Raw genomic sequence first — 27,418 nt, forward strand, 5'->3', positions numbered from 1 at the left:
GAATAACACGTGGTGTTTGCCACCAAACTTCTACAATGTGAGATAGGACAAGCATCTGCCCTGAACTAGAAGAAAGAAGCTGAGTCAGAGTCCTAATATTGATTCTCACTCTCATGGACTTTTGAGGTTTTGTGGGTTTTATGTGCTAAAACGCATATTTTTAACCAAGTCTTGCTGAAGTCAGGCCAATGAGTCCTTTGATCACTGTGGTAACTGACACAACAGTGACACAAACAGCTTACATTCCTAACTCAAGATCCTTTCTGGACTTCACACATGTACAGTGTACAACCATAACCTGCAAACCAAGGAAGGGGACAACACCAACAACAGGACCAAAACAAAGAAACAAACCCCAAAAGACCAAAACTGAAGCAGTCACCAAGTGAAAGCCAGTTGGAGAATTTCTTACCTTTAGGACCTTTACGACCAATCTCACCAGGGGGACCCTTAAGGCCAGGCAGGCCACGGGGGCCAAGCTGTCCTGGGAAACCATTTTCACCAGCTGGTCCTGGAGCTCCTGGTGGCCCTGGTTGGCCAGGGAGACCTGGAGCACCAAATTCTGGCCTCCTAAGGCTGGCTGCCAGCTGAGCTAATTGTTCTGCAATGAGCAGGAGAACAGTTACGGAGTAAGTGAACACAAATGAAGAGATTCCCATGTTCACTGAAAAAGAATGTATGTTCACTGCTACAGGAACTGACAGATTACACTACAGCCCCTTCCTTTTTTACATTGCTATTTACAGAGTTTATTACATAAAAGGTATAATCTTACTATAGAATAAGATATTTGTCCTATTTATAGAGTTTTTTTAAAAAATAACCTGTTGAGCAGTATCAAGAGCAGTGACAACTACTGAAAAATTTTAAAACATGAGCAGTAATTTCATTCTGTAAACTCTTAACATTACAGAGGCATAATAACCCAAAAGACATTTTCAATAGCAAGTAGTGAAAAGTTTCTTTTGTGTTTTCAGGGCAGCATAAATTTCTCAACTCAGTAAATTCCTTGCACCCAACCATATTAGAAAAGCTTCAGGCTTCAGTGTGTGTCTCAAGAACTCAGCAAATTAGGGTTAATTTAGAGTACCTCTGGATTGCTTTAATTTTAAGGTATGTTATCTCCAGAAACCTCTCTCTGCATTCTTCTTCTTTTCACCTATTTTGCACATTTTGTTTGCTAAAATCTAATAGTGCACACAAAAGGCTGAAAAACTTTCAGTGAAGCTTGTACTTTTATGTAGGTAAACATAGCAAGTGATTTGAATACATAATGTATGTATTTCACACAACTGCTCTGCTCTATGGCCTGCTTACCACAGCAGTAATGTGGAATCAACAAGCAGTTCAATGAGGCTACAAAATACAAATATATATATATATATATATATATATATATATATATATATATATATATATATATATATATATAAGAGGCTTCCTCATACTGTGTCCACATGCAATTTGCTCTGGGTAAGCATGTGGAAATCTTGGTTGCCTCCACAGAAATAGATTATCCCAATTTAAATGCACAAGAAACATCAAATATTTTTTAGCCTATTTACCTTGCATGACTCTCATGCAAACCTGCTTAATGTGCTGATCGCTTGGTTCTTTTCCCTAGGGAAAAAAAAAAATAAATAAAACAGTTGATGTCACCCTAAACAGTTGTCACAGTTTAACCCCAGCTGGCAAAACACCACACAGCTGCTCACACCCACAGCCCACACTTGTGGAACAGGGAAAGGAAAAGAAGTTTAACAAATGGAGAGTAAGAAGAAGTAGAAGAAGGGGTAGGAATAAGGGGAAGAGGAAGAAGAAAATAAAATATTAAAAAAGACAATGATAATGCAAGTGATACAAATGAAAGCAATTGCTCACCACTCTCACAAATTTGCTCTGGTTACATGGCTGAGCATGATGCCATATGGTATGGGATATCCCTTTGGTCAGTTATGGCCAGCTCTCCCAGCTGTGCACCCTCCCAATTTTTTGTGCACCTCCAACCTACTCACTGGTGGTGCAGTGTAAGGAGCAGGAGAGGCTTTGATTCTATGCAGTGTTCAGGAGTAATGAAGCATCACAGAATGGCTTGGGTTGAAAGGGACCTTTGAAACTATCTGGTTACAGCCCCCCCTTCTCAGGGCTCCTTTTAACCTGACCTTGAACCCTTCCAGGGATGGAGCACCCACAACTTCTCTTGAACTTGAACTCCATTTTTCTAGTGAAGAATTTCCTCCTAATATCTAATCTAAAACTATGCTCCTTCACTTTGAAACCATTCCCCTTTTTCCTGCTCCCATCAGCATGCTATAAAGATTATTTTCAGCACAAATCCCAAACATAACCCCATACAAACCACTATAAAGAAAGTTAACTGAATCCCAACCAAAACCAATCCACAAGCCACTAAAAGGTGTTGCAGTTCCTGCAAATACAACTATTTCAGCTGCTGTCAGCTTCACTAGCAAGGTAAAGTCTGTGAGTGATGCAGCCTTGTATCAAACATGGTTTGGTTTCATGCACACTAGAGGTGGTGGGCATAAGAAAATAGAGCTGAACTGAAAGGATGTAGCTGGGCCATAAGGATGTAGCTGGGCCCCAAGGATGCAGATCTTGTAGAACCCAAGATTGCTCTGGTGTACGCCTGTATCCCATGAGAGGCACTCTGTACTTCAGACTGCTGTGGAACTTCAGTTTGGTGTGTGCACATGCAAAAGCAGGAGTGGTATGAGTGAGAGATAAAGATTCAAAAGATGCCAATTAGGTGAGAACAGTACTTACAGCTGGACCTTCACTGCCAGGCAGGCCTGGGGCACCCTGCTCACCCTGCAAGCCTCGTGGTCCAGGAGAGCCTCGTGGCCCTTCCATGCCAGGCAGCCCCCGAATCCCCTCCGGCCCGCGGGAACCGGGGTCTCCAGGATTACCAACCTGCAAACAAAGAGAGGAACTTAATGGACTCTGTACTAGTGAGAGACTCATTCTGGCACATCAAATTGGTGACAGCAGCTATTGACAAATGCAAAGAAATGAGTGCTGAAATGCAGTTGTTCAATATTATTTTTTTTTAATAAGCAACTGTAGATGCTAAGGAGTCAGTAGTTGGTTTTTATGAGGTCTGTACTCTTCACTTCCAGGGGAGAAGTAGAAAAATAATCTATTCTGTCAAAATAAGTAAATCAGAACTAATACTGACATGCTCAAGATGGCTCTCTGCCCTCATGTATATCAACATGGAACATTTCTAGACTTTAAGCTATGAAAATTCCAGTTCCCTTCTTGTTCCAAATGCCTTCCTATAGAGAGTCCTACGATGTGAGCCTCTACTGTGTGGCCCCAGGCTGTTTGGGAACACACATCTTTGCTTTGTTTACCATCAGAGCCAGAGCTAGTTCTAGTGCCTATGCTGGAGTTTGCTGGCAGAGGGGAAGGAACATCCTCACACCTGTCAACTGTCAACTGACATTGGCAAACTGCCTGAACAGATGCAGTGATGCCTTACTTCACTCAGGAAAGGGGTAGAAAGATATTCCTGACCCTGGGGAATGAAGGGATTGATGGGATTGTGTCAGTAGCCCACTTGAGTACACTGAGTAAACAAAGCTATAGCTTCTGCTCCTGTAAATTTACTAAGAGTTATAAAATATCATGCAAAGGGAAACCTATGCCAGCAGACACCTCTGAATTATTGTATTTGGTTTCAGTGGTAATGTTCTGGTAGCAGGGAATCCACAGGGGTGGCTTCTCTAAGAAGATGCCAAAAGCTTCCCCATGTCCAACAGAGCCAACACCAGCCAGCTCTGAGACAGACCTGCTGGCCAATGCCAAACCAATTGGTGATGTTAGTAAAGCATCTGGGATAACATATTTAAGGAGGAAAAAATTATTGCCCAAAAATAATTGCAGCCAGAGTAGAGCAGGGTGAGGTTATGTGAAATCAACTGCTCTGCAGACACCCAGGTCAGTGCAGAAGCAGGAGGAGGAGGTGCTCCCCTTTTGTCTGACTTCCCATTATTCCAATCTGACTCCGATTGGTAACAAATCAATTAATTTCCCCAAGTCTGGTTTGGCTGTGACACTGGGCACTGAGCTTTTTGCTGCATTTTCTCTTCCTTGGCCAGTTGAGAAAGGGACTGGCAGCATGGTTTTGGTATACATCTATCTGATGTCCTGTCAAGGTCAAACCAACACAGCTGCTTTCAATACAAGTTAATTTATACCCATGAATCAATAGTAGTAATAACACAGAAAGTAATAACATGCAAAAGAAGAAAACAAAATCCATGGGGAGAAAAAACCAAAACAAAACAAGCAGGAAAAAAAACTCCTACATACTCAAGACTTCCCAAATCTAGTGGAGGGAAAAAATACTCAGCTGTGGTATCAGTTAAATCCACAAGGTGGAACCATTTTGATTCCAGCTGTGCTGCATCCCAGACAGCTGAGGGCTGTCCCTGTCAGAACAAAACCCAAAGAACATGCTTCCATAGATACAATAAGACAGAACAATTGCTTGTATGGACTACACAACTGGGAAGCCATTATTCCTTTCTTCCCCAGCCTGGTGAGTTATCAGGTTCTCAGACAGATTGCCCATTCCTGTGAGGGTACTCACTGGGATGATAAGCACTCTAGGCTCTCATCAAGACAAGTGAATTTGAAAAAACTAGGTGGATAAAATGATGGATTTCTCTTCTATCTCTTCCTCATGGCCTTCCTGTAGGATCTTCATCAGCAGCACACACTTTTTAGCTTGGATTTGCTTAGCCCAAAAGTTACCCAGACACTTATTACACAAGCACAGGAATTTTTGTTATGCTCAGCCTCAGTTCCCCATAGGTATTTTAGTATCACAGCTCATACTGTCAGATGCTGTAACAATCCAACTCTTCAATGATCCTGAAATAATAGAATGGATTCAGTTGTCCATTTATTTTTTTATGTGACACACTAGATTCTGCTTACCTTCCACATCAAAGCTATCATTTTGCAATAAAACAAAACAAAATAAAAATTAAAGTAAGATTAAAGCACAATAAAAGTAAAATAAAGGAAGCTGGGCCATAAATACTTCTAATTTCACAGACATCACAGTCCTGCAGCCAGCTTTTTAACAGTGACATGCAGCCACTGTACTGAGCCTCCTTTCTATCCAACACCTACTGTACAAAGGGTGCATTCATTTTCTTTTTAAAAAAAAACTTTGTTGGCCAGAAAACTCCTGCTGAATGATGCTTCCCTTTTATGGAGTTAGAATCCAGGAAACTAATTCCTTTTCAAAGCTAATTAATTTTAATATTAACTTTAATATTAATATTGTATTCAAAATTTAAACACAAGAAAAGCTGCTAGAACTCATTCAATTGAACTGCTATAAAGAGTTCAGGTTGTTATTTGCAGTTTTCTTTCCTTAAATCAGGAAACCATCCATATGATCTACTAGATCTCTGTATTTCTGTAACAATGATATTCATTATACTTACAGCTCCCTTTGCTCCTGGTAATCCCACGTCACCCTAAAAAGAAGACAAACTATATTAGAAAAAAGTTCCTTACCACAGATATTACAAATGCTGTAAATGTGACACTATGTTTTTTCAATATAAAAAGAAATTCCATATATTCAAGTTTATTTATGAAAAAAAGTTGATTTTTGCACCACAAATAATTGCAATTTCTTTGAGACTAAAACCTTTATTTTGAGTGGGTTTTGTAAAATTCCTTTCTCTAAAACTTTTCTGTAAGGTGCAAATGAGAAAGCATGTTTGTTATAATTGGTTTTGTATTGCTTCTCTTGGACTTAGACACATGGTTCTAACCTCTCAAACACAGGACAATATATGGTGATAGATGATTTCTTGGAAACCTTTAGAAGAAGTTTCATTTTGACCAAGATTTTCTAGTTTCTACAAAGCTGATGGAACTATGAATATCGGTGCTGTATTAGTACTGAAAAATTGCAACAGTTCTAAACTACCTAAAGTTCTGTGAAGAAGTCAAACCTCTACAAATTCCTATTTCCAGGAATTGTTCTCCTGCCTTCAACAATACCAAAATCCCTCCATCACCTGAGTGAGAATAGCAATCTCACTATTCAGGAATTTTTAGGTTTTCCTCTCAACTGGAAAAAAACCAAAAAACTTTCAAAATATTGTAATCAGCTGTGAAATAGATTAGCATGAAAACACCGAAGCAACTCTGAGTAATTTCTGTAAACTGTACTTTCTGGGTTCCTAAATGTCGTTGGTGAAATAATTGGTTTTCAGTCAAAGGCCTGTCTGTTAATGAATATGTCACAATTGAAATAGAAATAACTGTTATCCATTTAAAATCAGACTAGCTGGCAGCATGCTTAACCCATCATATTGTTTCCTGGGAATCTGCAGAGGGATTGTAATGCTCAGTTACTGGGCATCTAGCTCACTAAGGCTTTCAAAATTGCTGCCTGTGGGAAAAAACCACTGATTTCCAGCATACAACCTGGCTAGCATTCTTTGAATAGTGAGCAGTTTACTTCCTTTAAGAAAGATCAGTTCTGGCTGTGCTGGATGAGGCCCCATGGGAGCCACTGGACCAGTGGGTTTCTCTTTTGGCAGGGAAACAAACCCTCTTTACCCAAGGGCACATGACCTAGGCATTATCCCTGTCAATTTACAACATGCCATATTCCAGCATATATATATATATATATATATACACACATATATATATATACATATTTATGTGTATGCAAATCATTGCAAATCATATTTCCAAAGAGAAAGTCAATAAAAATATTTCATTTAAGCGTGAGTCATTAATGATATTTATTAACTCTCCTCCTGTTTCACCTGACTTAAAATACTTGCTCATCCTCACTGACTCAAACACCAAGAATCAATGTGCCTGTGTATGCATGTTTATGTATATTTTTATATATAAACACTCTTCTATATGTACCTACATACAAGCACAGACAAGGCAGTCTGTACTATATTGTACACCTAACAGAACCTGTATGTTTCAGTGCTTTCCAAACAGCAGGAATAGAGTAATTAGGCAAATAGAAAGGTTCTCTGCAAGGGCCATTTGTTACAAAAGTGAAATGTGCCTTTCAATGATGAAAACATAATGCTTGAAGCACTCCAACAACACTTTATATCATTAATGTACAACAACAACATAATACTATATCAAATAAAGAGGAAAAAAAAGTGCCTTACTAAGTCACCCTTTTCTCCTCCATCTCCTTCTGGTCCAGGTGCACCCTATATCAAAGAAAGACATACTGTCAGCCTTCAGATTTAGTCAGCATTATGTGACATTTGATACTGTGATTGTAAAGTCCCATGATCTCTAATACAACTTACTTGTTCACCCTTAGGTCCTGGTTCACCCACCGAACCCTAAAAGGTTAGAGATTAAAAATTTTAAGAAATAAGTCTTCAGAATTTTAAAGTTAAAGCACACTAAATGTAATTTGATCCTAAATTTCACATTCATGCAAGAGACCTTTAAAGCTGCAAATTTTTAAGAATGACAATGAAAACACTTAAATCTTACTACATGACAAATGCTCTTGCAGCCACTACAGGTCTGCTCTGAGAATTGGTTAGAAGCTACAAGTAAATAAATCCAGTAAATGTATCACTTTATCTAGCATATTATATATTCCATATTGCTGTAGGCTATACTAGCCCTGCTAACGTGGGAAAAACAGAGACATCCACAAATAAAGTCACAATCTTGTTCTGCACGCTGTTTAATTCTCAATGTCTTTTTAGCAAACCTGTGTCTAGAATTTTGATTGTTGTAGTAAAAGCTGAAGAGGTTGTATTTTAAAGTTAATATTCTTTTTAAAAAGAAATTAGATTATGTTTCATCTTAGAATCCTCTAACAAAACGTACCCATATGGACAGGCAGGAAACAAAGATAAATAAATTAATGACATAATTAATTTCAAACATACGCAATTTTTTTCTAGAGCAAAATTATTAAGTTTGTAGAACAGTATATAATTTAGGAAAATATTTTCATATTTATATTATGTTGGAAAACCAGTCACACCATCATTTTAATATTCTTTGCAGTCTGTACATGTTCAAAGATACGCATTCCAAACTAACTGTAACTCTGCATGATAATCCTGCTTTTGTAAAACAGACAGAGATGCACCAGTTTCTCTCCCATTTCAGAGATCCATTTAATTCACATAAGATATAGGCACACAGACTGGTGTAGCTTTTACAAATTTAATGAATTCTGACATGTTCTCATGTTCTTGATGATGAAGAGTTAATACTAAATTATGCACAAAGCTAAGAAGTATAAATGAGAGAACTATTTAACATTCCAACCTTGTCCAACAACACTGAAACTACTTTGTCAGAAGTGTTCTCAACATTGTGCCTTGTTAAGGTTTCCCAATTACACAAAAAAGACATTGGTTTCCAAACTAACATGGTTTTGGGGGTTCTTTTTCTCCCCTTACTCTTCTTTAGAGCAATAAAACTGCCAATAGAGAAGGTTGACACAAAACAATCTATGGCTTTTGTGAGCCTTATCCTGCAATATTTGTATAAGCAAATATAAAAATCACAACTGAAACTATTGGAATCTGTTCTACATTGAATCCAAAAATTGCAGTGGAGGCAATAAGGCAAGATGTCATATTATGGAAATACTTGCTTTCCTTGACATACTGCCTGTCTATTTAGCAAAAATCCCTCTCAAATCATACTCAAGAACCATTTGCAAAAATGCCTGTCAGCATGATCCAAAACTGTACCAAGGGCTACTTTAACTACTTAGTAGGACAAAGGATCATGTTGCAGTGCCAAGGTCTGGCACTTGGTGCTGTTTAACTGACTAAATAGACAGAACCCATGTATGAAACCAATCCAAAATATGTGCATCAGAAACAGCCCAAGTGGTGAATGCTGGGGGTTTGGCCATTATCCACCCCATAACACTCACTGAAGCCACTGTTCTTATTTGCTTTGTCCTGCTCTCTCTGCCAGACTACATCAGTGTGTGCCTCATGCTCACAGCTCCTCACCCAAACTAGTGGCAGTCTGGTTCAGGCTCCAGAGGAAACAAAGACCTAGGCTGTGACCTCCTTTTCCAGCCTGAAAACCCACCCAGGCACGGGTGACATGGTGAGGATTGGTTCAAGTGGGCTTGGAAATGGGAAAGCTGACCCTGCAGTTAGCACACAATACTGTACTTGTATCATTCAATCATTATTATATCCATTGAATTTTGTCCCCTCTCACTTTTACATATTCCTTCAGTAAAAATAATTCTGGTGGTATCTTTTAAATGGTCATCACCTGAATGTAGACAAGATGCCAACTAATATGCACAATATTTAACAGCTTTGGGATCAAAAATGAGTAGTGATATATCAAATTAATGAACTCTACTGGCTCCTGGCTGCTATTGACATCAACTCTTACCATACAGATACAGCTATACAACAGAACTTTATAGGATCCCTGTGTACAAACCCATGAAGTTTTGAAATCAAAATGGGAGGAAAGGTTACTTCAGCCTAGAACTTACTCCTAGCAGGGGTTGACCCAAAGACTGGGGTTAACAGGCTACAGAGACACCTATTTCCAGCCTGAGAAGGTTGTTTGTGTAAGACTGATGCAGTTGCAAAAGCTGAAGGGAAAAGGAAGGATAGAGTGGCACGCTGCTCTCCAGGCTTGTGATTTGGAAGAGATACTGCAAGTCAGTGCTGCTGGTAAGGCTGCAGCCATGCTAAGCCTGCCCCAGAAAAGTCACTCCAACCTCTATGCAACTGGAAAATAAAATATGAATCAAGGATGCAAATGGAGAGCTAAAAACCAGTCATAGGATTAAATTATTCCTAGCATAGCACTTTGGACTTTCAGGTATTTGCCCAGAGCATTAAACTGACTTCAGATTTTTAAAAATGGTCTAGGCATAAGTTACTGTCATCTCCCAGTTAGATACTCAGAAACCCCCTGGCTGTAGCCTGAATCTCTCTAGGTCTATTTACAGCATCTACATTCTACTTTTCACCAGAGAGATCCAGACCATTTATATGGCAAATGAGGAAAATCAAGCACCTTTGGATGGAGGCTGTCAGCACTGCAACAAATGTTAGGTTTTGCTTCCTGAATCATATGAATCATAACCAATCTAATTAAAATAGACTACTTTATGTTAATACTTACATTTGACTAGAAACATGTGTCCTGATCTCAGCATTAAAAGAAAACCAGACAAACATGAAAAAAATACCTCAACAACACCAAAGACTTAGAAGACTGCTTTTAAGTACCTGAATAGCTTTTATAAAAAACCAAACAAACTTATGTTGCCAAAAACAAACAACAAACCCTATCCAGAAACCCTATAATGCATGCTGGGAGCATACCAGGGGCAGAATTCCTCTGCTCAGCTAAGGCATTCTACAGCAGTTATATCTGTGTCTGACTAACAGTCCCTGGCTGTCAGGAGGATGTATGAGGCATTTCAAAAGTGTGATTCATTTAATACTGATGTAGACATGCCTCAAGTCAGGAAGACACAGTGGAAAACTCAATATTCTTTTATCAAGTATATCAGAAGTTTGCCAAGTTAATTCCATTCTTTGCAGTCTCCTATAGCCAAGAGAAGATAAGAAACATCTCTGGCTTTATGTACTGTCATCACTAACATATATTCAGCAAAGCAAGATATACTCTGCAGTTGTGTGAGGCTCCTAAGGCCCAATCCTTCCCTCTCAGCAAAATACTAGAAGTACTTATATCCTGTAATTCTGTATGTGTGCATAGGTGTCTTAACAGCTGCATTATATCAATAGCTGCATTAGCATGAGCATTTCCATAGCAGGTCCTAAGACATGTGTAAAAGGCATCACTACTACTGTAGGTGAGGGTTGAAATTGCAAAGCTCTGTAATGATCACAGACCCTAACTGACCATTTCCTATCTGGCTGTGTCAATGATTTAGGTCTTTAAATTATTCAAACTTAAAAAAATCAAAATAATGTTGACACCAGTAATCTTATTTCAGTCCCTTAAGTGACATTGTCAAGACTTCTCCTGTACAGCTTTATGAGCTACAAGTAGTTAGTGGGCACAGAGAGCACCACTTTCAAGCAGTTAAAATATCTACTACAAAAAAGAAAACAGACATTAATTCATGGGAAAACAGTGCTCAACCTATGGTGTTTTCTCCTGACATCAAACTGCATGCAGGAATGTATTTCTTACCCGGTCACCTTTACCTCCAGGAAGGCCTGGAGGACCAGGCAGTCCAGGAAGCCCAATGTTACCCACAGGACCCTGTGAAAATAAGTCAAGAATGTAAACTTAGCCAATCTCATTTAGAACGAACAACTAAGGCTCATGCCCTGAAGCAGATGGGGCAGAACCTTACTCCCAGAACACACTTAGCCTGGTGAAAGAGGATTACCTGATTCAAATTGGGCTGATCTAAAATACAGAACTTTAAACAGAGTCTTATTATGAATTTATTGCTGATAATCACAGCAGAAATGACTTACAGAGTTTTCTACCCCCCAGTCCCTCAACGACAGACTGGTTCTCTTAAAAATACTTCCCAAGATCTTGCACTCTGCCATTTGCACATTCCTCTGCAACAGTAGGCTCTTTCAGCCAAGACCTCCCTAGCTATGCTTCTGATGATTCTGTGTAAATATTGCTGGAGCTCTAGTGAAAGGTGGCATTCATAATGTGCTCCATTCATTAGTTTCATGTAGCTGTTAGCAGAAAGCTGGTCCCTCACTGCTCCTGTTCCCAGGAACCCACACAGGAGTGTGCAACTCAGCTTGGAATGTCATCAGATTTATGGGTTTATCAAGCAGAACAAAATATCATGCACATCTCCATGAAATTTAAAACAGCATTTTCTAATATTAGCATAGTCATAGAGGACTGAAAAAGAAACTGAACCACCACTTATTTCAATGTTATTTTTAGTTCACTGCATGGATAAATGGATAAGTGTAGTTCCAGATAATGCTATAACTCCTTGAAAGTAAACTGTAGCACTGAATATGAAAATAAACTGCTTACCAACTTCCCTGGTAAACCTGGAGGACCTGCAGGACCTGTCTCCCCTCTGCTACCCTGGAAGCAGAAATAGAGGGACAACATTATTTCCTGGAATTCTTCCTGTGATCTGGAAATAAAGTATGATTTTTTAACCTTAATGTTAAGTGACTTACACTACTTAGCCATTGGATTTAATAGAAACTTCTTTTTCATAGTACAAAAATACCATATGCATTTAAACCAGTGAAACTTTCTGAGTAAACACCTCTAGTTAACAATGGCATATAACCTTTCTTCAGCATTAAATGATTCAAGTTAATAATTTTGCTGAGTGATTAAGCAAAATGAAGTTCTCCCTTCATGAGATCACACCTGAGAGTTACAAACACATTCACTTCCCTAAGACAACTCTAGCAGGCACACTTAATTTTACTAAATTTGATTAGTTTCATTACCTGAGCTCCTATATGATCACATATTTAAAGCACCTTATCTCAAATGCACAAATGTGAAAAGTGAATGCAGAAGTAATGCTTAACAAACTCATTCAGCTTTAAAATAAGTCTAGAGTGTTATAGGGCAGGTAAATTTAAAAAATCATCATTTATAATAGTGATAAGCATAAATATGTGCTTTACTGGATTTTTATAGCTTCACTTCAGACATGTTTATCCATTCAGATATTCACATTAGTATTACCACTCTATTTCTTAAAGCAGTCATTTGAATTCCTGCCCTGGATAAATTTGACATTTAGCCAAACTTGCAAAGATTTTAAACAATTTTTGAGCTAAAGTATCTTTCTTTAAAGTATTTTGTCTATTATGATTAAACTTTTTAGACCAGCTCAATAAGTTTTATACTCAATAAGTTTTATTCCCACATGAACAGACATATCCCTGGACTGATAAATTCAAACAATTTCCCAACACAAGCCTAGATCTCATTTAAATTCTTCTTAAATTCACTGTGTGACCATATAAGTGCTATTTGCAATAAAAGGAAGATATTTACAGTAACATTTAAGAACATAACATGTCAAGAATCGAAGTTATTAATTATGCAAGTTGATAAACTATTATATAATAACAGAAAATTTCAGATAAAAACAGATCTTAGCATTCTAGTGCTGTCTGCAATGGATAATTTTAAATACAGGAATTTTTTTTCCATAACAAGAACAATATTGTGAAATGTTGTGACATACTGAATAAAAGGAGATGGCAGGGCCTTTTACACTATGTCATAAATGCAGTGACAACTTCTCACACAAGCTTAGGAAAGCTAACTCTACAATTCAAGAAATAATTAGGCATCCTGGAGAGATCACAGAAGCAAATATAAACAGACTTTTCAAGTAATTTCCTTCAAAATATCCTATGGTGTTAAAATAACTATTACTTTAAAGCACTTTGCACAATTTCTAGAAGCTTTTTATGTTGGAAAAAAAAGGAAAAAAAAGAAGGAAAAATGTCCCCTAACTCACCTTCATCTTACAACCCAAAAAATGCATTAAAATTTAATTTAATTACAAAATTCTGAACTATATCTCTGACCTGGAATAGTGCTACATTTCTGATGCAAGAAAAATGAAGACTAAAATTATGATCAACATTAGAAACTTGTCTTCATATCATTTTCATAACACTCATTGCTATACATGAAACAAAAGCAGTATAATCAGAGAGTTAAAATCTTATTATAAACCTGTTAAGCACATCAAAAGTTCTGCTGGTCACACAAAAGTCAAGAAAAAAAAATTTCCATTTTACTTCAAATGCACACCAGAGGCACTTTATCAAACACAATGCTTTTCTAAGGAGTTAAAGGAGGAGGTTAATTTACAGAAGACTGGACTATAAATGCATAGTATTTCCTGTAAACATTGACATGTCCTCCGCAAGGACAAATTTTTTCAAAGTCTGGGCCACCACTGCAAGATTTGCAGTGGTGTTTTAGCAAGTAAGGGAGAAACTGGAACCCAAAGAATGAGGAATCCCAGCCCTGGAAGGCACAACTTCCTCCAAGTTATACCAGACTGAAATGGCCCTAGAGTAGGTTATACAGTAAGCTGCTCTATACATTTAAAGATTTCATGTCTTTCTCACACATCTTTTCTATTCAGCCTTTTAATGCAATATACATTAAGACCTTACAGGATTTACAGCTGACCTTCCTTTAGGTTGTCTAGAATGGTTTTCATCCTCACTGAAATTTTGAAGACTTGATGCTTTTGTAGAATTCTCACCAACAGTTATAGAATGCATTCACATGCTAAGAAAGTTTCACAGGCTCATTGATTTCTTGTTCATCAATCGATGAACAACAATAACAATGTGAATACATCCTAGGTAATTTGCATCTCACTTAGTTGCCCAGATAATTGAAACACTAATTAGAATCACTTGAGAGGTAATCCACGTCATATACTATAACAACCCACTGCTACTTTAAAAAATTGTTATTAATTATAAGTAATTTGTTATATATTATTAAATATATATATCATAGGACTGCCATAGAGAATTAAATCTGTGTGGAATAAAGAAGAACAAAGTACATTTTGGATTTTTTAAAACTTCATATTCAAAGATTTTTGTAAAATGCAATTTTGAAAAATGCAATTTAAATTATATACTCATGAGACTTAAACTTACCAAATTTTTGTCGTGCAAAATCTCAGAGGAAGTACTCATTTAAGTTCAAGAATTTATCCACAGAAGCATCAACAAGACTCTTTGACCCTCAATACAGTATTGAAAAGCATCCAACTATGTAAACTAGTATTTGATAGAGGAGTAAATATACAAGTAAGTTTCTCTGAGATTTTATACGTAACTTTGCAACTTTGCCAGAGTCATAATTAAATTGTACTGCTCAGGATAATGGTAAGAGGTAGATGTAACATGAAATGTTCCCTCCTCTTAACTATGCCACTTTTGGGCAGAAGCAACAACTCACTAACTATCACTCTCTTTATACTGTGGCCAAGTCTAGAGGGCAGAGACTTTTCATTCTGACTCTGTCTACAGTGTTAGCTGAAGCCCAGGACAGCTTTGGTACTCTAGCTCCATAACTAATCCGTTTTTTACCCAAATTATATACAAAAAACAAGTCCACTAATTCCTAAACATAGCATATAGACTGACACAAGGACATTTCATCCTACCATTATCAACTACAGAAAGTGACACATTATTTCAGCTGCTGTCAGGTAAAATGAATACGGTAGAAAAGCTACATTTTGGTAACTATAACTGAACTACTTAGGGTAACCAAAGTTACATTTCAGCATAGCTAGGACAGAAATATGTATAAAGACCAGAAAATTATTGTGCTGAAAGTAACATAAGATGCTGAAAACAGCATTCTCCTCTAACTGTAGGTTGTGTGACATTTGAGTGCTAAATCTAAGTTACTCTCCAGGTTTCCTCTTCACATTGAGACAAAGGCACTTCCAGAGAGGAAGTCAGCTCAATTGACCAGGGCCCCTCAGAATTCTCTGAGAGGGGTTATGGTACCAAATCTTAGGCAGCTGTATATTTAGGCTGTGTTGCTAATGTTGGGAAAATATGTATTACCTTCTAATCACAAAAACATATTGCAGCAACACATACGAATGCTGGCCTGCACATGCATCTAGTTTGCTCAATTTGCTAGACACATCTTGCACTTTAAGTGATTATTTCAATATTACAAGCTCTCTGCAAAACCACAGGGTGCAATACAGGCTTTCAAAATGTTAGCAGTTTATAGGTTAAATAGTTGAAGAAAAGCAAGGGATGAAAAAGCACATGCAGGGGTCAGTATTTTCTGCAGAAACTAAATTAGATTACTAAATCTCAGCAAATATGAAAGAAAGTGGTTAAGCAGCTTAGGGAGCATGACTAAATTCCACTGATTAGGAATGACACTCCCACATTTGAGAATTCCTTCCTTTGGCCCACCTGCCATGATGGCTGACTTAGAAAGGTTTAAATCACAAATGAGTTTGGTAATTACTTGAATTGGTTAGAAAAATGTGAAGCAAACAAAGTTAACCAACAAAACAATTAGAGTGGGGTGGAGATTATATTCCACTTAGAAATAAAAAGGCAAAATTTCCAAATGTTCCAGTTGTTTTTCAGTTTACTGGATGCATGAATTGCAAAAGGGCTTTTCCTTCCCTTACCCACTTAGATGCCAGTTGAAGTTTTTTTTAAGGAAAAGCAATAATAGACTAAAATTATAGTTTTTAAAGCAAGTTTCTCCTAGGGATATTTGTCAGAGGTGAAGAAAATTAGTCTCCTAACACATATGTTTGCCATGAGTTTTTAACTAGAGCTAGTAATCTTGTTTTCAAATATTGAGTATCTTCCCTGTGAAACTCTAAATATTTACACACAAAAATGGCAAAAATTCGAATCTGCTGTTTAGTAACAATATCCTTCCAACTACATTCCAACAGCTGATTAACATAAAATGCACTGAAATAACATGGTTTATGAGAGAGACAGAGGATTCCACAAGTTATTTGGCAAGTTATTTCTACAAGTTATTTGGCAAACAGTACAAAAATATTATTTGTCCCACAGAGCCACTGATGATAGTGCTCCCTTGTGCAACTTTTCAAAAAACTACACACCAGCAGGTGTGAAAACATTTTTCTCAAAAAACGTCTTTTGCAAGTAGATAAAGCTGAAAAGCCCTGTGACTCTTAAATATAACCCAAATGCAGGCATGTAGGTTTTCCCTAATGCAAATACCAGCCTGCTGGCCACATTAGCAGGTTCAGCCCTGTTATCTCCCCACAGACATGCACAGACCCTTTCCTCTGGAGATCTGGTCCTCCTGGAGCTACCAGCCATGCTGTCTCACCCAGTTGCAAAGCAAAGAACTGGGGTAAGTGAAACAGGGGAGTGAAGAGGATTTCATGTGGCTGTTGCTGTGCAACAAATGTATTAGGGGACTGAAATTCCCCATATCCTGTAAAACATCAAGATTTTTTTTCCTTCTGCAAGGAAAAGTCCCAACTCCTCCCTACTTCTGAGTCTTCTATAGCAAGAATAAAATGGAACAAAGGGGTAAAGGAGAAAGAAAAGAACTAAAGTGAGTTATAAAGTGAATAATTCAAAATAAAATTAAATAGGCCAAGAAAAATAATTGAATAGCAACCATAAATTCCTCAGGCTTTCAAAGTGTTTGGTTATGCAACTTTGGTCTAAAATAAGCATTAAAACTGTGAGAAATTTTCAAAGTAGGGAAGAAGAAAGGAAAAAAAAAAGATAAATTCTCTTTAGAACAATTATAATTTAATTATAATTGCTTTTCTCAACTTATTGTCAAATTGTCTAGTTTTAGAAGTTTGAAAATCATGCCAAGTAGAATTATTTAACCAGCAGATTTTTTTTTTTTTTTCCCTAGAAATGGAAGGGCAGAATCCTAAAAGCTGAAGTTCAAATGCATCTGCTACATGTACACGGTGCAGAAGAAAAAGAAAACATTCTTTATTCTGCTCTGGAAATAAATATTGACTCAGCTTAGACTAAAGCTCTCAAGTTCAGTAGTTCAACACTGTGTCCTTCCTAAACAAAAAAGCTCTCATCATGCCTCTTTTCTGTGTAGATGTATAGTGCTCCTCCTCCTCCTCAAAAAAAAAAAAAAAAAAAAAAAAAAAAAAAAAAAAAAAAAAAAAAAAAAAAAAAAAAAAAAAAAAAAAAAAGTAGAAAGTTATTCCAGTCATATGCTGCCTCTAGTCTCAAGCTGATGGGAGCCAACACAGTTATTATCTAAGGCTCCTTATAGCTTTAAGGGAACTACAGATGAGAAGTAGCTTACTGCTGGATGTACAAACTTACTTCATGATCAATAATTTACTTTCTTTCTCCATGTTGTATTGACCAAAAGTTTTCCTTCTATGCATAGGTTCTAATGTTTACGTGTTTTCCAAGATGAATGCACTTTGTAAACACAGAGAAAATAAAGCCAAGGAATCCAGATGACTTGTGGGACTGTAGAGTGATAAAAGGAAAAATCACTGTATTTAATCTGCTTTAAGTATTTCTGTCCATCTACAGGGTTACTAATAATTAACCTTGTGTGTCAACCCCTGTTCTACGGACTGCTGATTTTGTAAATTCATGTTCACATTGAAAGGATTAAAAGAATAGTTCAGCAGATTACAGTGCATTATCAGAGTGGGCAATTACTGTGGTCTGATTAAATTATAATTCTTGCTCCTGTCACAAGTGTACAGTATCAGCCTAAGAACAGGGCTGAAAATTGTTTTGAGTGTACCCAACACTTTCAAACACAAAGAACAAAAATAAAGACAAAACAAAAACTTTCTTGCAAGCTGGATGTTTGGGAGGCTGAAGATACCTGTACCCCACCCTAGTAAATGCTCTTATAATCCCCTTTTGTATCATCCTCAGGACACAGCAGCAATGCTAAGACTGTCCAAAATAAACATGATCTCTCATGAATTAATATATCTAGCACCTGATAACATAAACCACAGAAAAAAAACCAGAAGAAAATAGAATCTGTTATTTATCTGACTGCTGGTGTATGCTTAGGAGTGAATTCAGAGAAGATATTCCTGACCCTTACAAATATATCACAGACAGTATCTCACTAAACCTTGTATGAGAATAACCCTGCAACTGCATGAGCAAAACCTGAATCATTGTATTATAGAAGAAGCTCAGAAAATTCCAGGAAATCATTCCCAGGGTATCAGTGGCAAGAGGGGAAGCCTGAAAAAGCAATTGCTTACAGACCCTGGTTAATGTCATCAGAGTGAATATTTGAACAAGAAAATTTTCTTCAAATCACTGATCATCTCATCCCTCTCCATCCAGAGGGATTGACAGCAAAGGGAAATTAGATCAGCCTTATGCAGCTTCAAACCATGTCAGTTCCCCTCTGGAGAGAATCAAAAAGCAGCACCCAACACTCTCCAGTATCCAGTTGTCCTTTGTCTTCAAAACTGAGCCTTGAAAAATATATCAGTTTACTTTTCTTAGCAGATTTATTTCCTGCAGCAAGCTACCTGCCCAGAAACAATTTCTCCAATCTTCCAAATCTTTCTAGTGTTAAGGAAAATCTTCAGGGAAAGAAATTGCAAGAGCAGTGTTTCCAATGAAAGATAAATGCCATTCTTCACACCACTATATCTATGTTAGTAATGCCAACCAGACTGCTGCAGTGGAAAAACAGGAGTGTCATTCCTGGTTTTTCTCACAAGCCACACTTATTCCTTCTGGTTTAGCTTTTACTCAGCATACTTAAACACAAAGACAAGAAGAATATAAACAAAGGTTAAAAATTTAACTTTTCACCAAAGCCAAAAACAATCATAGGACATTACTGGACATACAAAGGACCGTATTGCTCGATGTGATGATGCACATCCTCTTGGTACAGAAGGTAAAGAACCAGTATTTAACTCAAAAATTAGAATTTATGATAAATAATAATTTTACCTTGTGGCTACCTTCAGCAACCCTATCTTGAGACACTGCAAATTTACATAGCTTCAATTAGAAATTTATTCCATACTTACTGGTGGCCCCTGGGGTCCTGTTGGACCTGCTTCTCCCTCTGGGCCCTGCTGACCCTGTTTTGGGGAACAAATTTGAAATTGAACAGATTTGAAAAGGGATTTTTTTACATGCTTTTCTAGATCTTTTGTATAAGATTAATAGTTTTACCTGTTTACCAGAATTTCCCATTAACCCTGGCACCCCAGGACGACCTCTATTACCCTGTTGGGCAGAGGATGAAAATATTAGCTGAGGCAATGGCTTGTTCTTCCATTTTAAAATATAAAAAAAAAAAAATTAAAATAAGGAAAGCAATAAGGTTTAAACAATATCAGCCTGTGTTAAATTTTTAACTTCTGCCTTATTTTTGCTGTTCTTTTAACTTTGACCTAACCTTTCTAATTTTAAGTCAGATTTCAGTTCCTTTGCTTTTTATGTGCTGACAATTCCCAAATAGATTTGATTGCTGCTATCAAATCACAGAAGGCAATATCACTTCATGCAATTTCAGACAAAAATCATGTCAGTCTAGTTTTCTTTTTCAATTACTTACAGCTAAACTCAAACATCATTATCTGAAACATTCCACAGTCTCAATCTTACAACAATTTTTTAAACTAAATTGGAATTGATGCTGCAATTTGTTGCTCCCTAAATAGAGATGATAACCTCTGTGATTCCATCATCTTAGGGTGGCTATAAATACTATTCTTATTACAAGATCATTCAAGATGCAGTAAGGCAGGCATGTCCTGCTTACAAAGGCTTCCTCTAGCAATGATTTCCAAAAATTTAAAATAACATGTCTGGGTTTAGGTAGTATACAATGCCTAGAATAAGGAAAACCATGTCATATAGCACAAGAATCATGAAAAGGCACAGGCCAAAGTTGATTAAAAATTGTATTTAATTCCTTCAGCCTAAGGCTTGTCTCTTAATACAAGAGAAGGTTAGTACAGTTTCATTCATTACTTTAGAAACTTTAGCATTTTATTTGGGCTTAGATGGGAAAGACAATACTCAAGATGTTTTACCTTTGGGCCAGGAATACCTTTCATACCTGGAGAGCCTGGGAAACCCTGGAGGAAAAAAAGGATTGGCATTTATTTGTTGTTAAGGGGATTTGAAATGGTGTTTAAAAAAAAAAAAAAAGGTGCATATATCTTTTCTCATGCTTGAGTATTTCAAATCCTTTTACTTGATATTGTAGCACTTGTATTCAATAAGGGACCAAGCTTGAATTTTTTTCTATTTACAAAGTAACAGATAAAGAGCATTATTCTTACTTTTGAATTGCAAAAGAAGCATAAATAAGAGAGGACTTGTGACTTTTTCTGTCTTAGACTAGAAATACATGCCTAATATGCCTAGTCCCACTATGCTGAGACTGTAGGTGCAGAGTTTAACAGATACCTTTGGACATTTTTCATTCCCTCCTCACCTCTGCAACAGCTCACAGCAAGTACACTTCTAGAAAATTGTGTTCCAAGCTTAAGACTTCACTTAGTATTACAAATGTATGTCCAGTTCTGTTTTAAAACATGTCTTTCACTGTTCCTCACAGCAATTACTCCGATAGCAGTGTTTTATTACTCCTACAGCCAAGTGTTTTAAAGAGGTTTCTATTTAGCTTTTGACAATTTGTACAGTTTTTAAACTTAGTTAATGCACAAGGATTATTGTCTGAAAGAGCCCATAAAGCACTAGAGATTCCCTGTGAGTTCCCCAGAGGGGATACACTGGAGACCTCCAACCCACCCACAGAAAGAAGCAGGGGCGTGATGCATTCCAGATGTGAGCCAGCAGAGTATCAAAGGGTGATTGTTCATGGAAGGTGTGTCAGACTGGCAGCTCAGCCTTTCCTGCTCAGCTTGGGAATAGTTTGTCCCAGCCCCAGCTATGGGGTCACACCACAGGGTCTCAGGAGGGAGGAACACAAGGAAAGTCACATGCTGGCCACAAATGTTTTGTGAGGCCAAGCTCCTCACAATGGCATTATAAGGAGATCTAGACTTTAGTGCAAAGGTTTGCATAGACATAGCACAATTTTCCCTTACATTACACATACACTTCCCTGAGCCTTTTGCTTAGATTTTCACTAGAGTTACTCCAACATAGAGGCAAATCAACCTATACACAGCTTTTCTATGATTTGAACTGAGCCTACCTTTCAAAGGTAAAAATCTTGATACTTACTGGCAATCCCTGGAGCCCTGCATCACCTGGAGCTCCAGGTTTTCCTGGTTCACCCTGTAAAACATTTTAAGTTGCAATTTATGCAAATCAAACATGAGGGAAGAATTTATTTCTGGAACATTGAGTTGACATACTTTTGGATCTGTAGTACAGAATTGTTAATTCAATTACCCCAATAATATGCATAAAGCCATGAGCAGCAGCCACAAACTAATGATCAAATCTAGGGCACTTCCAAAGCTCAGAAATATGCCAACTGTGCCTTACTTTAGCTCCAGGCATTCCAGGAATCCCTTCACGGCCATCAACTCCTGGTAAGCCCTTGAAAAAAGAAAAAAAAATTATTGTGACATTGAAAATATTTTGCCCAAGCACTAATATACAAAGTAACATTGAATGAAGCAAATAAAGAAATTAAATATACATACAGGCTCTCCTTTAGGCCCAGGGAGGCCATTTATTCCTCTTGTACCTTGAGGACCCTGAGAATAATAACAATATTTAAAAATTAGTCTAAAGACAATGAAAAATTACATTAAAAGAATGTCAAGGTATACTCATTCAGACACACTTTATTTTGAAAGTACCAGTTATGCACTGTTTATATGCCATTAATGTTTGCAAGTCAACAAGAGTAAAAATTTGTTTGTGCTCACCCTTTCTCCCTTTGGACCTGTCTCTCCTAGTGGACCTCTCTGTCCTTGATCCCCCTACAGAAAAAAATATTTTAGAAATAAAACCAGAATAAACTTCCTTGTGCTTTATAGCTAAAACTCTCAGAAAATCAACAAGTACAATTCACAATTGGTGAAAATAGACATCTCAAAATCACCCTATATTTAGAAATGAAGTTTCTTAAAACTGCAGCTGACAAACATATTTTAAAAAACACAGCTCAAGCCATCATCTAAGATTTCAGGAGTCTAAGCAAACAATGTTACACTTGTTTGTTTAACACAGGGTTACTGGCTATTCCAGGCACAAATTCCAACTATGGAAGAAGAGAACCAGGAACAATTTGAGAAAAAAAACCCAACTAACTAACCAACCAAACACCCCAAACAAATAAAACACACACACACAATAAAAAATTCCAACAAAAATTGCACAAACCGCCCTGTACAGGTTTTGTTCCAGTTTGACAGCTGAAAAATTTGAAGCCACCCTAATGCACAGTAGAACCCCGAAGGAAGAGGAAACCATAACATACTGAGAAGTTAAAATGGGTTCATCTACCTCAAATTCTTTGGGAACATTAAGGCATTACTGACTTGATATCACTGTAATATCATTTATTCACTGTGGGGAATCAATAGAATTGGATTAATCAGAGGCTTTTTTGATTCACAGCCACAAAGTTTCTCTAACGGGGAAGTGTTTGGATAACCTACACTCTACTTACAGGTGCACCAGGAAGACCTTGGGGACCAGGATCACCATCAAGACCACGAGCTCCCTACAAAACAAATAACACAAGAGACTAAAGTGAACTGCTGGAGCAGTACATGTCCTCCTGCTTAGCTTGGAGCTACAAAGTCTCCACAGACACTCCAATTTTTAAAAAAGGCAATCAATTTTCTTCATTTATTTTGGTTTTTCTTAATGGAGATATGAATGCTAATATATTTGAATATGAAAAAAATATCAGTCCAAAAGAAACATTCAGATCATTCTCTGAAAAAAAATCTAAGAAGGAGATAGACCTTTACATGCTGCTTCAAAAATATCTGTGTCTTCTTTAAATATACTATATCCTTCACCATATAACAGAATAACATCAAAATATGCAGAGAAATCAAGTGTAGTGCTGCTATTTTTATCACATACATCACAAGGAAACAATGCAATCGTTACCCTGTAAAAAATTCAAATTGAGAGAATAAATATTGTTTTAAAAAAGATTTAGGGAGAACATGGAACTCCTTTGTCAAACAGACGTAGTAAATATTTTGAGTAGACTAAATGTTACAGAAAATGTAGGCAAATAACTACAGAGAATTAGATCACACAAAGGCCAGAAAAGCAAAGTAAGATAGCAATAGCTCAGGAAACATGTCCAAGAGGTTAGGAAGGATCATTCACAAGAAGATACATAATCAGGAGAAATTTGATGTTGTCCCTGAAGACAGATGATCACAAGAGTTACGTGACTTGACTTCTGGAGAAGGAGATAATGGCAGGGTTGCTACATTCTACTCCTTTCAGAAATTTTTACTGAATGCATTTAACAAGATCACAAGACTAGAAATGTAGCACCCAGGTTTGAAATAACAGATAGAAACCTAGAGAAACAGAAAGAAAATTGTCCACTGAAGTAAGAGCCTACATAAATATTAATCTCACTGGTAATAATTTAAGACACAGAGATGTCAAAGAAAGAACGGGAAAAAAAACAAAATTTCAGTAAAAAATCCTGACAAAAACTGGGATGATGATGAAAGTAAAAGACTTTAGGAAGATAGAAACCACAGGAGGGATTACTTAATAAATTTTAGCTTTGATGAAATTGTGCTATAGTTCAAAATTATTATAACTTTCTATCTTGCTAACTACAAACTTGCATACATGCCAAACTACCATAAATGCAAGGATTGGAGAAAGGAGTACATCCTTCATCAATTAGAAGAACTGAGCTACCTCTCTTCATAACAAGAAGTATAATACCTATGGAAATACAGCTGGCAAGACAGAGAAATCACAAAGGAAATAAAGAAGAAGCTTAAATAAGCTTTTAAAACATTCAGAAGTGTATCTTTTTTTAATATAGGCTATTTTATAGAAAGAAATGTTAATACTCACTTTGGTACCTTTAGGTCCCGTTATACCAGTTATACCTCTGATACCTAGAATGCCCTGAAATAGAAAAGTATATTCAAGTTATGCTTAATTCTTTTCATCAGAACTGTCAGATGAAAGACAGAAGATTCAAGAGTTCTACACTTTTCCTTATGATTATTTTACTATTTTCTTAGTATTAAAGAAGTCTAACTACTGTTGTATTATAATTCTTAATTTATATGGTTATTTTATATTTTACTAATTTTAGAATTTGAAAAATAATAAAAAAAATCTATCAGGCTGTATTATAAAGCCACAAATACACTATAAGAACTGAAAAAACTCACTGATTTTATTTTCAGCTACCTCAGAGCTGAAGCATTCTCACCCACAGCTTGTATGAAAGGAATATGTGATGGCCAAATTTGCAAAGTTGTTTTAGGTGGGGGATTGGAAAGATGAAGGAGATTCTACAGAGCTCCAGAGGCAGATAAAACAGAGCAAAGTTTCTGAGAGTACAAGTGCTAAGTTTGTATGTCCACTAAGAGGCTAAACTGAGCAGACACCCTAATGCAGCAGGATGTATCATAATTATCATCACAGCTATCATCACTTTCCTTCTCAATAGTCTTGTGGGAAATTTGACTTCACTGTCTCTCTCTTCCCAAGAGACTGACACTACCTGAGATGTCTCCTCCTGCAGAGACCAAACCCTCAGCCAGAACATGCTTGTCCTGGAACTGAGTTATTGAAACAGCTACAGGCATCTCCTCACAGCTCAGCAAACCCAGTCCCTGAGCACATTCCACTCTGGCAGCCTCTACCTGCTCCTCACAAAGTTAGATGGAACCTTGCACAGAACACTCCAAGCCTTGTCAGCCTAAAAGGTGGGGAAAATAGTGATAATGCAACAATCACTACATCAGCCCCACAATGGAGATGAATACAATTTAATTCTGCTTCTAAAATCTAATTTGGAAGCAGCCACACTGTGGCATCCAACACTTTCTGTCAAAAGCAGCACCTCTCCCAGGGGTGGCTGCCTCATGCAAATCTTATCAGTGGAATACATTGATTGGATTGCAGGTGCTGTGGTGGAGGCTGGATACTTTAACCCCTTTCATTCACTGAGGTAAGGAGCATGTAAGAAGATTCAGCAGAGATCATAGGCTCTCCATCTGTGCCTCTAAAGCATTATCTGTCCTTTTCCACATGGATTATCTATCTGATACTGCTTTCTGCATATTATAAATCCTAAATTTTAATAAAAACCAATTATTTTAGAGATTGTTTGTATGGTGACCAATTGGTAATACAGTGAAATGTTATGAGTAACACATTAAAAAAAAAAAAAAAAAAAAAAAAGAAAGTCAATCTTTAACTGCTTTTTAATCCCACTGTGTTATTTCACAGTGATTGAAGAACTTTACTAAACTAAGTAAAATGAATTGGTCCCCACAGGCCTTTCAGACAGCAGAAGCTGCCTCTTAAGCAAGTACTTTGTCTGCACTTTTTCTAGTCATGATCCAGAGGTTTATGTTGTCATAAGTCTATGTTCATAGAGAATTTTATAATTTAGCATTTAGATGTCATGTGAACTAAGGTAAGCCCCTGTGTAGAATCAAATCTGGACACCAATGGCATTAAATAAATACTTTTACACCTAAGAAAAAAGCATGAGACCCCTCAGAAAATAAACCATAGAAATTAAATGTGTTGTGCTTGTTTCTCCTGCTTAGAATGACCCCTTTATTCTGTTCCCTAATTTTTTTTCAGCCATAAGAGCTCCTCACAGGGAACAAGCTGAGGCAATGTGTCAGAACAAAGCACAGTGAATCAGAACAAGAAAATAACTAGATATAACTGAAGGATACTTCTTCTGCAAGCCAAAAAGCAAAAAACTTCAGGAAAAAAAAACACCCTGTTCTTCAGTGGTTGCAACTTCATCCTAAAATCTTAGCTAAGTCTGAATTTCAAAGCTGATTGAGTTTTAATGAAGTCAGAGTCATCAAAATTATGAAAAGGAAGGTAAAGGGAAAAAAAATATAACTATTTTCACAATCTAAGCACAACACAGCTTTTAGGATATGAAAAAGTTTTTAAAGTTAGCTTTTCCGTAGAACTATATGGAGCTTTGTGCCAAGCAATAATGTAGGCTTTGGAAGGACTTAAATAATTCTACCTTGATTCATAGACAATATGCAGAATAAAGAGAAAGCAGAATGGAGGTTTTATGATATCTGTTTGCTTACAATAATAAGAAAAAAAGATACATCATTATGAAGAAAACTAGTAACACTTTAAAAGGAAATACTTTACTGGAGGGCCTTGAGCTCCCACTTCACCACTGGGTCCTTGGTCCCCTTCTTCACCCTAGGAAAGAAGAAGGAATAAATCTGTAGCCAATGCTACAAATAAATCTGTACCATGCATATTGTTCTGTCATTGTATGAGGTGCATTCCCTACTTAATGTTTTCGGTCACCATGTCCTGTTTGAAAAAAATCCAAATTAAGTCACACCATTTTCTCAGACAGATACTCGTTTAGGTTCCATTAAATTATTATTCAATAGGTAATTTTAAAGAAACCTCAGTAAAAAGAATAATGATATTTTACCCTTAATCTGTCATTACATTTTGCCCTGACATTGATGTCTTTAGGATTTCATTGGGTACTGTAGTAATAGGACAAGGAATAAAGGGTACAGAGTGCAAGAAGGGAAATTTAGGTTATATAGTAGGAAGAAAAATCTGAAAATTTCTAGCAATTATTTGAAAATTAAAGAAATTTTATAACAAGGTTAATTCAAATGAAACACATTGAGAGACTAAAAATTTCAGTTTTCAAGATGAATCTGACTTGGCCTCTGCTTATGAACTTATAT

General features: G+C 36.9%; 1 protein-coding gene across 4 annotated transcripts in view; it reads right to left on the reverse strand.

Moving 5' to 3' along the window:
* COL9A1 (collagen type IX alpha 1 chain) overlaps positions 1–27,418 on the reverse strand; it is a 46,855-nt gene that overhangs the window by 4,259 nt on the left and 15,178 nt on the right. For 3 of the 4 annotated variants that reach the window (XM_079332234.1, XM_079332236.1, XM_079332235.1), the window contains 18 exons: positions 26,853–26,906; positions 24,555–24,608; positions 23,158–23,211; positions 22,412–22,465; positions 22,184–22,237; positions 22,023–22,076; positions 21,756–21,809; positions 20,594–20,638; positions 19,728–19,781; positions 19,580–19,633; positions 12,055–12,108; positions 11,230–11,301; positions 7,350–7,385; positions 7,203–7,247; positions 5,484–5,516; positions 2,785–2,931; positions 1,566–1,620; positions 413–601 (listed from right to left, as the gene is read on the reverse strand). In XM_079332234.1, the coding sequence (XP_079188360.1) occupies positions 413–601; positions 1,566–1,620; positions 2,785–2,931; positions 5,484–5,516; positions 7,203–7,247; positions 7,350–7,385; positions 11,230–11,301; positions 12,055–12,108; positions 19,580–19,633; positions 19,728–19,781; positions 20,594–20,638; positions 21,756–21,809; positions 22,023–22,076; positions 22,184–22,237; positions 22,412–22,465; positions 23,158–23,211; positions 24,555–24,608; positions 26,853–26,906 (1,162 nt within the window). Of the gene's footprint in view, positions 1–412; positions 602–1,565; positions 1,621–2,784; positions 2,932–4,761; positions 4,900–5,483; positions 5,517–7,202; positions 7,248–7,349; positions 7,386–11,229; positions 11,302–12,054; positions 12,109–19,579; positions 19,634–19,727; positions 19,782–20,593; positions 20,639–21,755; positions 21,810–22,022; positions 22,077–22,183; positions 22,238–22,411; positions 22,466–23,157; positions 23,212–24,554; positions 24,609–26,852; positions 26,907–27,418 lie in introns of those variants that run through there. The other variant, XM_079332237.1, reaches the window with a different exon arrangement.

The sequence above is a fragment of the Erithacus rubecula genome (genome assembly GCF_903797595.1).
Source record: "Erithacus rubecula genome assembly, chromosome: 2".
Classification (NCBI taxonomy): Eukaryota; Metazoa; Chordata; class Aves; order Passeriformes; family Muscicapidae; genus Erithacus; species Erithacus rubecula.